Here is a 12,440-nt window from a genome sequence, read left to right as displayed (position 1 = left end):
CCATCACTAACCCATGTCCCTCAGCACCATATCTGCCTGGCTTTAAATACCTCCAGGGATGGTGACTTCCCTGGGCAGTCTGTTCCAATACTAGATAACCCTTTCAGTATAAAAATGTTTCCTAATATCCAATCTGAACCTCCCCTGGGGCAACTTGAGGCCATTTCCTCTTGTCCCATCGCCTGTGACTTGGGAGAAGAGACCGACCCCCCCTGGCTACACCCTCCTTTCAGGGAGTTGTAGAGAGCGAGGAGGTCTCCCCTCAGCCTCCTTTTCTCCAGGCTGAACACCCCCAGCTCCCTCAGCCTCTCCTCATAAGACTTACTCTCCAGACCCCTCACCAGCTTTGCTGCCCTTCTTTGGACCCGCTCCAGCCCCTCAATGTCTTTTTTGTGGTGAGGGGCCCAAAACTGGACACAGAGCTCAAGGTGGGACCTCACCAGTGCCCAGTCCAGGGGGACGATCACCTCCCGAGTCCTACTCACCACACTGTTCCTGATACAGTCCAGGATGCTGTTGGCCGCCTTGGCCACCTGGGCACACTGCTGGCTCATGTTCAGCCGACAGTCCACCAACACCCCCAGGTCCTTTTCTGCCAGGCAGCTTTTCCAGCCAATTTTGCCCTGACTGGGATCATACCACCTCCCAAGCAATCCCTGTGCCGTCCGATGTGAGGACTAGCGTCAGACAACGTGTTGGGTCACTCACCAAACAACAAAAGAATGATACTGTAGATATTGTACTTCTCCTGTTGAGAAACCCAAGGTGAGAAAAACTTTTCAGTGCTTTTCCTGTGCTCCCCTGCAAAAAGTCAAATGTAGAACAGACTATAAACCCCCCGAAGCAGAAGGTCTGTTTTACAGACTGTGAAGCAGCTCGCAAATTTTTGTCAGTATATCAATAATAAATATGAATCCTGACCCAACTCGTGGTCATAGTTACTGTAAACTGTGCAACGTGCTAGAAATAGGTTTGGGAAAATTAGGAAACAGAATCACAGAGTATTTTTGGTTGGATGGGACCTTTGAGATCATCGAGTCCAACCAACAAAAAAAAAAAAACCAACCAAAAAACCACCACCAAAACAAAAAAAAAACCCCACTACTACTTCTGTGGGTAGCTCAAACAAACAAAAAAAACCCCCACCCACTACTTCCTTCACTACTACAAACGCAAACCTGTGATCGGAGCAGCCACCAAGTTCTAAGTCCCATTTGACTTTCTGTGTGGGAGAGACTACTCCAAAGGTGGACTGGAGGTGGTGGTGGGGACCATGAGCATGCCAGACTCTAGGCAGAACGATTCATTTTTTGGCACATGGAACCTTTGGCAGAAGGCCTACCATCCCTGCATCCAGATATAAAGGGTGGACAAACTTATCAAAATCCATTAGGACTGGGTTTTCAGAGGAGAAATGGCACAAGAACAGCAGAAAGCCTAGTGATTCCTATTATATCCAGATAAACTCTTACTTGCTTTGGTTCTGCAAGCAACCCTGTAATCCGCAAGACGCTGCTCCCTAAATAAAGTTGGTAAAGATCCGGCTGACCAGCGAATGGGTTTGTTCCCGCTGGGAGTCTCAGGCCAGGGGCTGTCGGTCTGCAGAGGAGCTGGCACGGAAAGCTGAGATTTCTCCAGGAAGCTGAGAAAAACCTAGATGTTCTGGTAAAGTTCTTTTTATTTACAGTATTCTTCTTTTTGTACATACCTATAGCAACATCAAAAATTATTCACAAAGCTTAACTGAGTGTAAAAAAAATGTTCTCATCCAACAGTTTGTCCTATCAATACCTGTGGAAAACGTCAACTGTTCTCATGCGGCAACAAGATTGTCTGAGCATTTAGTTTTTTCTGGTAGAATTTGAAGAAACCGCCTCAAAATATGATGAACACAGAGACTTAATCCCCTTTTTTCTGAACACCTCTAGGCACGGAAGTTTTATAGAATCAAACTCATGTTTTGCTTTTAGAAAGGTGAATCGGGGGAGGACGAGAAGAAATATGTAGGAACTTGATCTCCTACAGGTAGAAAGCGGGAGTGCAAATTTAGAAGTCGGATGCTGTACAGTTTCGCATTCACAATACCCGCCTCAGAACTTTCAAGCAAAAATATATTGGATTGAATTTTATAAATAAGACTTCGCTTCTGTGGTACTGCTATTTATCAAGTTCTCACATATTTCTACTTTCCCTTTCGTTCAGCACCCCCCGCTCCCCCCCCCCCCGAAGTCCGTCATGAAAAATTTGCAGAAGGACATTTAAAAAACTGCCAGTCACTTACTGCAATGCCTGGGGAAAAAGTGTCAGGTGCTCGCTTTTATTTGTCTTTCAAGGGTGGAAGAAGTTACATGAAACGTATATATTCTCCTTTGCAACCAAGTGATAACAGTTAGCTGATACATAGCACATTCAAATTCCAGGCCAAACTGCGGTCACATTTTCTGACACGAGTAGTTACCTTGGAAAAAAAGTAAGGCTATCACAATTTGACCTTCTGATTAGAAAGAAAAGATTAAGAGACTTATCAAAATTGGTTAGCAAAGTTACAGACCTCTCTTCCTGCCGCAGCCTTCCTGAAGTTCAGTGTAATAAAAGGAAGATTTGGTTTAAGACGTCGGCTGCCATCTTTAGTGTGCCTGTTAGTGCTATGTAAATATAGTGTTTGGAGATCCTGACTATGAAAACTACGGTCTAAACTGGAATCAGAAAGTAGACGGGGGAAGAAAGCAAGAACCCTGAACTGCATGAAGGAGAGCTCCTTGCTGCCCTCATTTGTTTCTGTGCATATTTGACCGTGAAGCCACTGGGGTCTCATACTCCAGCCTAACCTTACACAGGCATCTTCATATGTCCTTGTATTTTTTTTCCTCCACGCTTACAGGCACCATTTCAGGAACGTATGGACAATCTAGGCTTCTGAATGCGGTAAAATCCCATCGCTTATTATCCAGGTATCCAAATTCATGCAAGTGTGTATACCTGCATATACACACACAATCCATAGCAATATTGCTGAGCTAAAAAAAAAACAAACCCAAAATCCCAATTTTTCCATTCCTTCCCCGACTTAATGCACCCAGCTGATCTCTCATGGAAATAATTTGTAAGTCACTTAACTATATCTGGAGGTAAAGGATGCAAAACAAAAGCAATCCCTTAAGTCACTGCTCGCCAGCTCCTTCTGGTCTCTTGAAAGTGTAACTTCTGCAACATACCGTTTGCTCTATCGATATTCGTGATCAGCAAATACTTATCACCGGTGAAATAAGCTAATCTTTCAGCAATTATCTGAGCAAGTTCTTGGCTACTAAAGCGATAGCTTATGCCTGTGATATTGCAGCCGCCTGTTCCCTTCCAGAAGAGTCATCGGTCACGCGAACTCTGAAGTACGAGCTTTTCTTCCAAAAATGTAAAGAAACCCCAAAACCATCCAGTCGACCCATTCCATGGATTTGAGGGTGTCATCAGTACCAGGTGACCTCATATGGCAGTGAAAAACCCTTGGACCTCGTCAGTACAGAATGCGCTACTTATTATTTGGGGTCTACTGTCTCCCTCTATTTTTCTCTTTAAAAAGGAAGTATAATGTAAGTTAAGCTGAAGTTCAGAAATGCATATATTTTACTTAAAAACATTCATCTGTTCAAAATTCAAAATAAACTTTATGGGATACAACAGTTTGTTTTTTTTTTTTTTTTAAATAACATTTCATTCAAACTGTATATAATTCATTGAAGTATTCGTACAGCAAACAATGGTTAACCCTTGAAAACCTGTAGAAAAAGATTTTCACACACAAAAAAAAAAAAAGGAAAAACAAAATTGAGGTATCACACCCACACGCATTCACCCAAGCACACACACCCACTCGAGCACACCCACACGCATCCACACTCGCAGGCTGCAGCAAAAGCAGAAAATTGGAGGCCTGAAAGGAAAATGATGACTGATTGTTCTATCTGAAAGTCCAGGTAGCTCAGGAAAAAAAAAAAAAAAAAAAACCAACAAAAAACAAAACCAAAACCAAAAAGCCAAAACAACCCCCCAAGAGTCCTCTGAGTAAAGAAACTACCTCAAGAAAATTCTCAAGTGCACTGGAGACCTGATCATTTGAACTGTTTCTGCAAAGCAGCTCCCTGCACCTGAGAAAAATGCAGCCCAAGGTGACTTGTGCAAATATAAGGAGTCAGGAATATCTCCTGCTCTTCCTTAAGTAGACATGAGGGGTGTCCATAGATTCAATTAGTCTTTGATCATGCAAGGTACTGCTGGAGTGCTGTCTTCGCCCTGCAAGAAAGGAACAACCTGTTAATTATCGGGGTTTGGCTTTATCATCACCAGCTTTATGTAGGAGATTCTGCACTGTGCCAACAAGAGAGGGAGAATGAAGGAGTGAGGTGAAAGGAAGCCGAGCGGCTGGCTCCTCTGGTTTGGAAGCATCTAGCCCATGGTACAGAAGTGCTCTGCGTGGGCCGTGACAGTTTAAGAATCCACCTTGCACATAAGAATAAGGTGATCTAACCAAGTACATTAGAGGCTCATCAAAGTCACCATCTCTGGAGGTATTTAAGAAACGTGTAGATGTGGCACTTCGGGGCATGCTCTAGTGCCCGAGATTGTTGGGTTGGGGTTTTGTTGTTGGGTTTTTTTGTGTATGGTTGGACTCGATGATCTTAAAGCTCCCTTCCAACCATGAAGATTCTGTGATTCTATTAAACTGAGCAACTTTCAAACATGGTGGGGCTTTAGATGTATACTCAACCTCATTATCAACACACCTCATAAAAAAACCCTTAAGAGCAATAATTGTGAAGCGCAATTACTTTGCTGTAATACAGATGTACCACGAAAAGCAAGTCTTTGAGCTGAGAAATGAAAGAGGTGTCGTAACTCAGAACGTACTAGAAGCACGTTAGTCCTGTCAGGAATACTGGCCCTACCAAAAACATACGACAAGGTGGGAGGGAGCCAGTGTAATGCCGGAATTTATGTAATCTCACATCGTGTAACATTTTTGTTAAGAAAAAACACCTCCCCAAAAATTCCAGGGTTACAGTTTCATCATCTCCTCAGCTAATTCAGTGTTTCCTACCACCTGAAGTGAGCTCTGCTCTTCCATTGTCCCCCACACCTCCCAACCACGCTATCATGACCTTCACAGACTTTTCCAAGATCCAATGCAACTCGGCAACCCAGAGGAAGATGATTTTTTCTCTTCTGATTTTCCCCACTACGTTCACAAGTAGGCCGAGCTGGGATAGGGTTTACAGTGGGAGTTGGTGGCCAGAAGAAACAGGAGGGACAATGACTTGCAACAGGACTAAGCAATCGGCTCCCTGTCTCTTCAAACCAAGGCCAAAGCGTTGACAAGCAAGGCCCATTTACCAGCAAGTATTTTTATTGGTGTAAGTTTTATTCTTATTTCTCACTGTTTGAAAACCCTATTTAGCTTTTCCATCATTTTCTGTGAGCCTCCTTATTGATATTGCCAATTATCACCTTCATTACCGATACTTTGGCATGGATTTTAAGCAGAGAAGTCCTAACAATACTACAAAGATGTCTAAGGACACTGGAATATCTTTCATAAAAACAAGAAACCCAAATTGGATGCTTTTTAAAACCCTGCACGGTTTTGAGTCGTGTTGTCTGTGTATGACCTCTTCCAAACATCAGATCATCTCCTTTAGTTCACGAAAGAAATATGGGTTGTTACTAGCTGTAGGTGGGATAATTGCAAAAAGTTATCATAAAAAAAGCAGAAACTGTCATTAGCTATTTTGGTTCTATGTGTTTTGAAGAAGCCAGATGATCTGTGTAGATGCTATAATGTGAGTAACAGAAAAGATATGTGAAAAGTTACTGTTGAGCTTAGTTAGTTGAAAAGAATTTAATTGAGATTAACAACAGTGATGATCCTGTATTATCTTTTTAACTCATAGTGCTATGTGATGGTTTACCGTTGCTCCAACCCTCTGGAACTTTGTTAATAGTCCAAGGTTTGTACAATATTTGAGTATCAGTGAGATTTCAGAGAGGACTCTCCACTGGTTTAGAAGATCTTAAGTGTAGTTATTTTATACTGTTGACAACTTGAGTAAAATTTGCTGTTCCTGAGCAATACAAAACCTGCTCTTTAAAAAAGTGTTCATCACGATTTCTTCATACACCATAAAACTCAGATAAGACAGTTTTTGGAATTTTTCTATTTTTTAGCTATACACATCTTTTATATTTATATATACACACACGTGTGTGTGTATATATATAAAAAGTATCCTTTTTTAAAGGATCCTTATACTTTTACAGTATCCTTATTTTTTTTATATATATATATAAAAGATATATGTAAAAGATTTCAAAAAAGGATACTTTTTTAATAAAAAACAAAGATTTCCCTCTAATCTTTTCGAATTTTTCTATATACTCACTTGTCACACAGATTTGGATCCGATGACTGACTCAATTTATGTAAAATATCTACTATTCCCATGTCTCGTAGTTTATCTTGGCGTTCTTGTGAACCTACAACAACAAATCACATTGTTGGGAACCCCACCAAAAATGAATGTCTGCAGAAGAGAAGAAAGGAGCGGCAGCAGAAACCAGCCGAAAGGAAGGGTATGGAATGCAGTTCAGTTAGGAAATGGAAACACTCCCTCAGTTGTGGCTACTTCCCAAGGGAGCTCCAGTTTCTTTTTTTGTACTCTGTGTGCATATATTTAAAGAAAATTTTGAAGGTAAATATATGAACACTCCTTCCCTTGCCATTTCTTCCAGCTCCACGCTGCTGCCTCCACCTGCCCTCTCCACCCCTCAGCACAAACACACATTTTTCTGTGCAGCACCATCCTTCAGCTCCCTCCTGGTTACCTTCCGTTGTTCCAGGCCAGAACTCTTCTTACCAAATGCCTTCCCCGTTCCTTCCAGTCCCGCCCACAAGCCCTTTGCCTGCTTTCAGAGTCTCACTGCCCAACCCATTCAAGCCATCCAAGCTGGGGAAAATATCTTTGCAACAAATCCCCCTAATACATTTATTCCCTTCAGTAAAGCTGTTCCTTCCAACAGTGAGTTTTCCACAACCTCCTTAAGACTTGGAAGCTCTCTTACTAGGATTCTCTTTTAATCCAATTGTTTTCAGACCTTACAGAAATGCTTCAGGCGGAAACCTCCCTCTGTTTGACTCTCATCAACTCCTATTTATTGACACTCTCTTCTTGCGTCTCCTCCTCCTGCCCCGGAACAGCTCTCTACACTTTCCTCCTCACCACTATCACTTATTTCATATTATACCTATAATGATGGTTTGGATCCCGCGGTGCTGTGTATGCACTGCAATTATCGATTACAATGCAACATTTGATCAGGATGGTAACTTGTACGCGCATTAATAATGAGGCTTTCTTACCTTCTTCTTCATTCCATATGAGATTAGATATACAGAACATGGCAGCAAGCTGAAGTTTAGCGTTTGAATGACTCTAAATATAGAAAAATAGTACTTAAGCTTAGAAGAAGAAATTCAGAAATTCTCAGACTTACATTTTGGCATTCATCCTGTAATAAATAAGGCAGCGAAGCTGGGACTAAGTCTTATCTACAACTTCTCTCAAAGACACAGCACAAGGCACTTGAGTAGTGCTCGATCACTTCCTCCCAAATATTTATTGATGTCTACAAGTTATGCCTTTTCCAAGATCATGAAACATTTTCCATGTAGATTTGTTACAGGTATTGCTTAAATCACTGTAACATTCTTACGGAAAATAACCACTGGATTTTCTTTCTAATCAGATCCTCAGTAGAACCTCTGCCACATAGAACCGCACTACATGATTTCTTAAACACAACTGGGTATGTGAAAGTTAAGTGCATGATACCCAATGATTTTCACACCAAAACGCTGAAGTACCCTCTTTTCATTCCTGCAAAAGACCAACAAAACCCCTTTAAAAGAACTTCCCCATACCATGTAGTATTTGATTTTCTGCAGGATGTCATCATTGGTCATAATCAGTTCTTTTGCTGTCGTTCCATCTGCTATATTGGCAAGTATACATAATGTCTGAAAGAGAGAAAAACTGTTATTTGGCCACAGATCACATCCCATGATTTACAGTTTCCTTGACAGCTTTGAACTTGTGACAAACAACTTCTTTAATTAGTTTTAGTCTCTTTAATCTGGAGTTTCCAGCTTCCTTGCATCCGAGGCCAACCTCAAAGAGTCAATTGCTGGGGATGAACAGCCCTGGCAAAAAAAGTCATTGACATTTTAAAATAAAATGCAACATTCATTGATTCATTTTAATGAGTAAGACTTGAAGTCTCTCATGGGAATATGCAACATATAGAAAAGATGAAATACACTGGAAAATAAAGCAGTCTATTCTGTATCAGTGCTTGGGAAAATATCCAAACCCCAAACGTATCCATCTAGTTCTTCAGGCAAGGAAAAGGAAAGACAGAGGCCTATCTGCTGATCTAGCAGAGCAGTAATTTGTTTTCAACAAGTCTAATCACGCATCTTACCCGCAGAGATAACTCAAACTACTAATGCATCTGCTTATTTCTTGCAAATTAGAGAAGCCATCCTACAGAATAACCTCGAAGCGCCTAGACCCGTTTGGCCCTGCATGTGCATGGCATTAAGACCTGCCCAGGCAGCCTTCCTGGTTCTCAGGAGGCACTGGGAGATGCTCTACAAATTCTTTCCCAAAATGCTGTGGAAAAACTTAACCATCTTTTCTTGACGTGCAGAATGACTACATTCTGCATGATACAATACATACATGACGTGCAGGGATGACTACAGGAGGACACCGGAGAATGATCGGCACTTGTATGCTGCCTGTGTCTAAGCTGCACTGCACTCATGTCAGCAGTTGCAGAGATTTATTTCTTCCAAGCTGCTAATTACATATTGATGAGCCATTCAGTGACAGAGAGAAGCACTGTCCTGCTCGAAGCGTGGGCTCTCACGTACAGATAGGCAGTACCGGATGCACGACTTCTTTCTGAGATAAGAGCAAGCTGCTGATCACACCACAGGGACAAAGAAAATGCTCTGTGTACAAAGGCCCCAAAACCTAAAGGCTACATTCAACCCTAACCTACTAGCCCCTTCCAAGAGTATTTCTCAGGCACATGGATTCGCCTCCAAAATCATTCTGAGAGGCTTGGCAAGGTAAATAACCTTCTATTGCGGAGAAGGCCATTCCTGTCACTAGAGCTTTATCAGGACAAACTATCTTTACAAAGACACAACTGGTTAATCCTCAGCTGTTCCAGAACCACGGTATCACTAAACTTGCTATCTATTAAGAGTCTTTTGGGTTTTTTTTTTTTTGCTAATTTTGCACTTAAATAGCCAGAAAAGGCCTGTTTGCCTTCAGCCCATTCTTCACTGAGCAGAGATTTAGACCAATCTGGATTTAGCTGTATTTTTACACTAGTTGCCGTATTATTTGCTACCAATATCTATCCTAAGCCAAAGCAATCCTCTGGAAACTCCCACAGCTTCTCGCTTCCCCCATTCATCACCACATGCCCGGTACGAGGAAGAAACAGGGTTCTCCAGCTGACTGCCTTATCTGTCCAGGGAGTTAAGCAGCCAAATTCTGCCCATTTATCCTCTTACTTTTGTCTTAGCATCTCCACAGCAGGTATCCTGGTACGCTGCCCCCCTTAAGCTGCCACCAAGCCAGGGGTGCTTTTCCCTACTGGCCATTCTCCTCTTTCCATCTCCCTTTCCTCTTGAAGATCGCTTTTAATTTGTCAAGGTATGTCCCTCCCCATTTTTTCCTGGGCTCTTTTCCCTGCTGGTGCCTCTCCTCCTCTAATCACTGCTGGCTCCTGCAGGCACCCAAGAACAGCCGAGTTACCCCGTCAACCAGCAGAACACGTGTTGCTGCCAGCAAGGCCATGATGTTCTTCATCACTGACTGCTCCAATGGCTGCAACAGGAGCAAACAACCACGATGCTTTTCCCAGTGTGAAATACTGGCTTCTTTCCCTTTCCTTGCTCCTATTGTCCCCTTTCTGCCATGCAATTGCTTGAGATTTATTTCTTCTGCTCTCACACACAACGCCCTCCTCTTTGCCAAACCTACATCTAAAAAAAAAGCAACATTCTGAATTCAATTCAAACACATTTGTAATAATCCATTGGAAAGAAGAGCATTCTTGTAGGTAATAAAGTTATTAATCTGACAGATCTCTGTAAAATATTCACAGCACATCATAATCCCAAACAAAAGTGACATGTTGAGAAGAGTAAGTATTCTTAGCTGTTTCTTAAATTTTATTCTGCCGAGACAACATGAAACAAAAAACAGTACCTGCTCTTTGACTTCTATATTGTGCTCCCCTTCCAGAATGAGGGTCACCGCTTGCATGATTTGCTTCCCATGAGTGCTCATTATATGGTCTATGTGCTGCCAAAGCAATGATGAAATACCATCAGCGTAACTTTCCAGACAAAGAAGGGGCATTCCTACTTGAATTACTCTAAGTAGAGAGTAGCAACACTGCACAAAGACCCTAGCTCCTAGAGAGGTCTCCCAAAACCAAGAACTTATTACAGCAGAAACACTTCACAACATTCCTCTTCATTTGAAGCCTGGTCTTGTTTGAGAGAGCACGATATGGGCCTTGGTTCTGATTTCACTGTGACCTGTAGAAAGACACTGGTTTCCCAGTTGCATGGAGGCCAGGCTGAAGACTGAATCCTGGTGGACCCGAGCTCTAAGGATGATGTTGCAGTTAGAAAGAACCACTTCTCTCCTGATAACGGGGGGATATCAGAGAGGGGTAAGAAAACTGAGGTTTCTTATCTGGTATTTGCTGCTCTTACTGGAATGCTATGACCAGGTCCGATATCCACATTTCAGAAGTCTGAGAGGGTTCAGAGAAATAAGCCATATAACGTTACTTATCGTCTAGGAGAACTGTCTCAACTTAAGAGACTTACGGGTCAAAAAAGTCATTTGATCACAGACTATAAACACCTAAACTAGAATAAAATTGATCATTAGGAGTAACAGAAAAAGATGAAACTAGACGTACTGGAATATCTGATATAAAACTCAAGAGCGAAAGCAAACAGCCACCAGAGATTACCAGCACATGGCACACTACAATTTTTTAAGGTGTTAGGGATTCTTGTGGGACTTCTTAAAATTGCTAATAACGAGGCTTCATTCGAAAACTGCTGGTTGAGTTATTCTGGAGTGAGTTTTGGGTTGAGAATGAGAATGGTTGGTTCTGGCTCTAAAACATACTACAGAAAGTAGGTGAAGCTGGGACATAGTTTCAAATGAAGAACACCTTAAGCGATAATGAGACTCTGCTGGCAAGAGCTCAGGGTGAATTTAATGAATGACTGGTTATTAAATATCTTTTCACATTAAGACAGAACTAATTTTCTATGAAGCTTATTGAGACTCAACGAGTACAAATATCAGAAGATTTTTTGCAGTGACCTTTTTATGGTAGAAACACAATACGTGATAAATGCACAGTAGAGGCTTCGTGGTTTTTTTCCCCCACAAAAATGTTGGCTTGCCAAATGTTTGCTGCATGTTTTCCCTCTGTTCTTCACAGGGGATTACCCCTTTCTTTTCCTCCACCAATATCTCTTTCTCCCTGTCAAAAACAATTCATGGGCTTACATTTTCAAACCATTTTATTTCAGTGTGTAAAATGAACGTATGCATTTTGTAAGTGCACAGTCCCACAGTCAAATTCAAAAAGCCAGTAGTATCTATATAGTTGGATAAGAACAGAAATACTTCAGGTGTCAAGAAAGAAGAAACACAGGTATCCTTAAGACATGTACCTCTCCACACATTGACTCAACAGCGCAACCCTCCTATTGTTGTTCTGGACAAGTTTCACAGAAAGATGGTTAGGAAAATAATTTTGCTGAAAGCTAAATGCAATGGATTTGAACGTTAAATGTAACTGTCTAGCTCTGTATTTGATAATAATTACAAAGTTTCAGTGGACGTAGAGAATTCTTTCAAACGCTTTCTTACACCGATTTGGTTACAGACACTTGGATAAATCCAAAGGCCTCAGTTTTAGCAATATCTCAAACATTAATCTTGAACAGAAAAATAACCCGTCTTACAAAAAAGATTGAGAAATCATTTGTATTGTCTGCGTGTTTGATCAGCTTTCAGAAGCAGCTCTGTTTGCAGCTATACTTACTGGGCGAGTAGACAGAAGATTCCTGAGCAGCCCCAAAGTTTTCATCAGAACATTTACATCGGAATCAGAAAGCAACTGGAATAACTGCTCTGTACTCAGACCTCGTAAGATGTCTGACTTGATCTTCTGTTCCGCCTGAAATGCCATATTCTGGAAGAGAGAGAAATTTTTTGCTTGATTTTTTACCTTAAACTTGGGCTTTCACTCTTTTAGCAGACTATTACCTGCAA

At 41.5% G+C, this 12,440-nt stretch overlaps 1 protein-coding gene across 4 annotated transcripts in view; it reads right to left on the bottom strand.

Annotated features, from left to right (window-relative positions):
- Positions 1-1,662: 1,662 nt before the first annotated feature.
- ARMC8 (armadillo repeat containing 8) overlaps positions 1,663-12,440 on the bottom strand; it is a 75,726-nt gene continuing 64,948 nt past the window's right edge. For all 4 annotated transcript variants that reach the window (XM_074152912.1, XM_074152913.1, XM_074152916.1 and 1 more), the window contains 6 exons: positions 12,211-12,360; positions 10,338-10,433; positions 7,970-8,065; positions 7,409-7,481; positions 6,432-6,525; positions 1,663-4,287 (listed from right to left, as the gene is read on the bottom strand). In XM_074152912.1, coding sequence (XP_074009013.1) covers positions 4,254-4,287; positions 6,432-6,525; positions 7,409-7,481; positions 7,970-8,065; positions 10,338-10,433; positions 12,211-12,360 — 543 coding nt within the window. In that variant the 3' untranslated portion in view covers positions 1,663-4,253. The remainder of the gene's footprint in view (positions 4,288-6,431; positions 6,526-7,408; positions 7,482-7,969; positions 8,066-10,337; positions 10,434-12,210; positions 12,361-12,440) is intronic.

This window comes from Numenius arquata, chromosome 9, assembly GCF_964106895.1.
Source record: "Numenius arquata chromosome 9, bNumArq3.hap1.1, whole genome shotgun sequence".
NCBI lineage: Eukaryota > Metazoa > Chordata > Aves > Charadriiformes > Scolopacidae > Numenius > Numenius arquata.
Note: the sequence above shows the minus strand (reverse complement) of the source record. Positions and strands in the feature narration are given on the sequence as shown.